At 35.9% G+C, this 1,343-nt stretch overlaps 1 protein-coding gene across 1 annotated transcript in view; it reads left to right on the forward strand.

Moving 5' to 3' along the window:
• The first annotated feature begins 929 nt into the window (after positions 1-929).
• Dcaf1 (DDB1 and CUL4 associated factor 1) overlaps positions 930-1,343 on the forward strand; it is a 42,020-nt gene continuing 41,606 nt past the window's right edge. Inside the window, exon 1 of the mRNA XM_029543388.1 lies at positions 930-1,037. Coding sequence (XP_029399248.1) covers positions 942-1,037 — 96 coding nt within the window. The 5' untranslated portion in view covers positions 930-941. The remainder of the gene's footprint in view (positions 1,038-1,343) is intronic.

Consider the following 1,343-nt stretch of genomic DNA (forward strand, 5'->3'; position numbering starts at 1 on the left):
TCTGCCTCCCGAGTGCTGGGATTAAAGGCATGAGCCACCACGCCCAGCTTAGACATTTATTTATTTAATAGTTTTCTGTGGTGTAAAACTTTGTTAAAGTTGAACATAGAGGGAGTAGTGTTTTTTTTTTTTTTTTTTTTCTTTTTTTAAATTTGGCTACTGAATAAGTAATTGAGTTTCTTTCTTGACAAAGTTCTAGTTGTGATACAATTATCCCATTTGATGTGTACTGTGTTTAGAGTAAAACATTGGTAACGGCTTTACAGTGTCTGTACTCAACTTTTCAGTGCTGTGTTGATTGGGAATGCAATGTCTTTTTAGATTCTTGAATGGAAAAGGAAGATTGATATACATTGTATGACTCTGCACTAATGCTATTATGTGCTCTGGTATGTGAGCGGATACGTAGGAAGGTTCTTTCTGTTGTGAAGAGTAAATGAGTGTATGTGTGTATATACATGTTACATATATATTTCAGTTCCTCAAAATGACTAGCTCAAGAAATTGTGGATATAAGTAATTGGAGGTGGAAAATGATGGAAGCTATTGTGATAGCTTATGACTGTAAACAGTTCTAGCACTTGTCTGAAGAAGGGGAAAGATGTAGTTTTGAGGTCAGACTGAGCTACGTAAGACTCTGTTTTCAGCTCCTCCCTACCTCCAGAAAAGCCATGGGACTATATTAAGAATTTATTAAAGTTCCTTAATTTGATTGAATTAAATTTCAGATATATAGTACTTCTTTATGCCTTTCTTAAAACTTGTAATTATTAACATAGATTTTATAAATTAATGGGATTCACATTAACATTTCTCCCTCTCTCTCTATATATATATTATATATAAAGGTAGATGATGTCAATCCATCTTTCTTTTATTTTCATTCCCTTGCCTTTATTACCCTACCCCCCTTTTCCTTACAGCTGGTAAATGCGTATGTGATGACAAGTAGAGAACCCCCTTTAAACACTGCGGCTTGCAGACTGCTCCTGGACATCATGCCGGGCCTAGAAACTGCTGTTGTCTTTCAAGAAAAGGTACTTGGTAGAAGAAAAGTCATTGTTTGAATTGAGTGGATTGAATTGTTAGATTTGTTTTTGTTACTACAGTAGGTGTTAACCTTTTCTTATTCAAGTAGCAGGGTATGCTGTAGCCAGGCGAAAGAAAAATGCAGAAAGGCATGGTATACAGCTGCAATCTCAAGAGTGGGAGTTCAGGGTCATTCTTTCCTAAGTTGGAGTTCAAGGCCACCTTGGTCTATTTAAGATCCTCTCTCCAAAAACAGCTGTTGAAATTAGGCCCTGGTTCTTCCTCCCAGTCTTGTTTTTTTTTTTTTTTTTTTT

The sequence above is a fragment of the Mus pahari genome, chromosome 10, assembly GCF_900095145.1.
Source record: "Mus pahari chromosome 10, PAHARI_EIJ_v1.1, whole genome shotgun sequence".
NCBI classification, from domain to species: domain Eukaryota; kingdom Metazoa; phylum Chordata; class Mammalia; order Rodentia; family Muridae; genus Mus; species Mus pahari.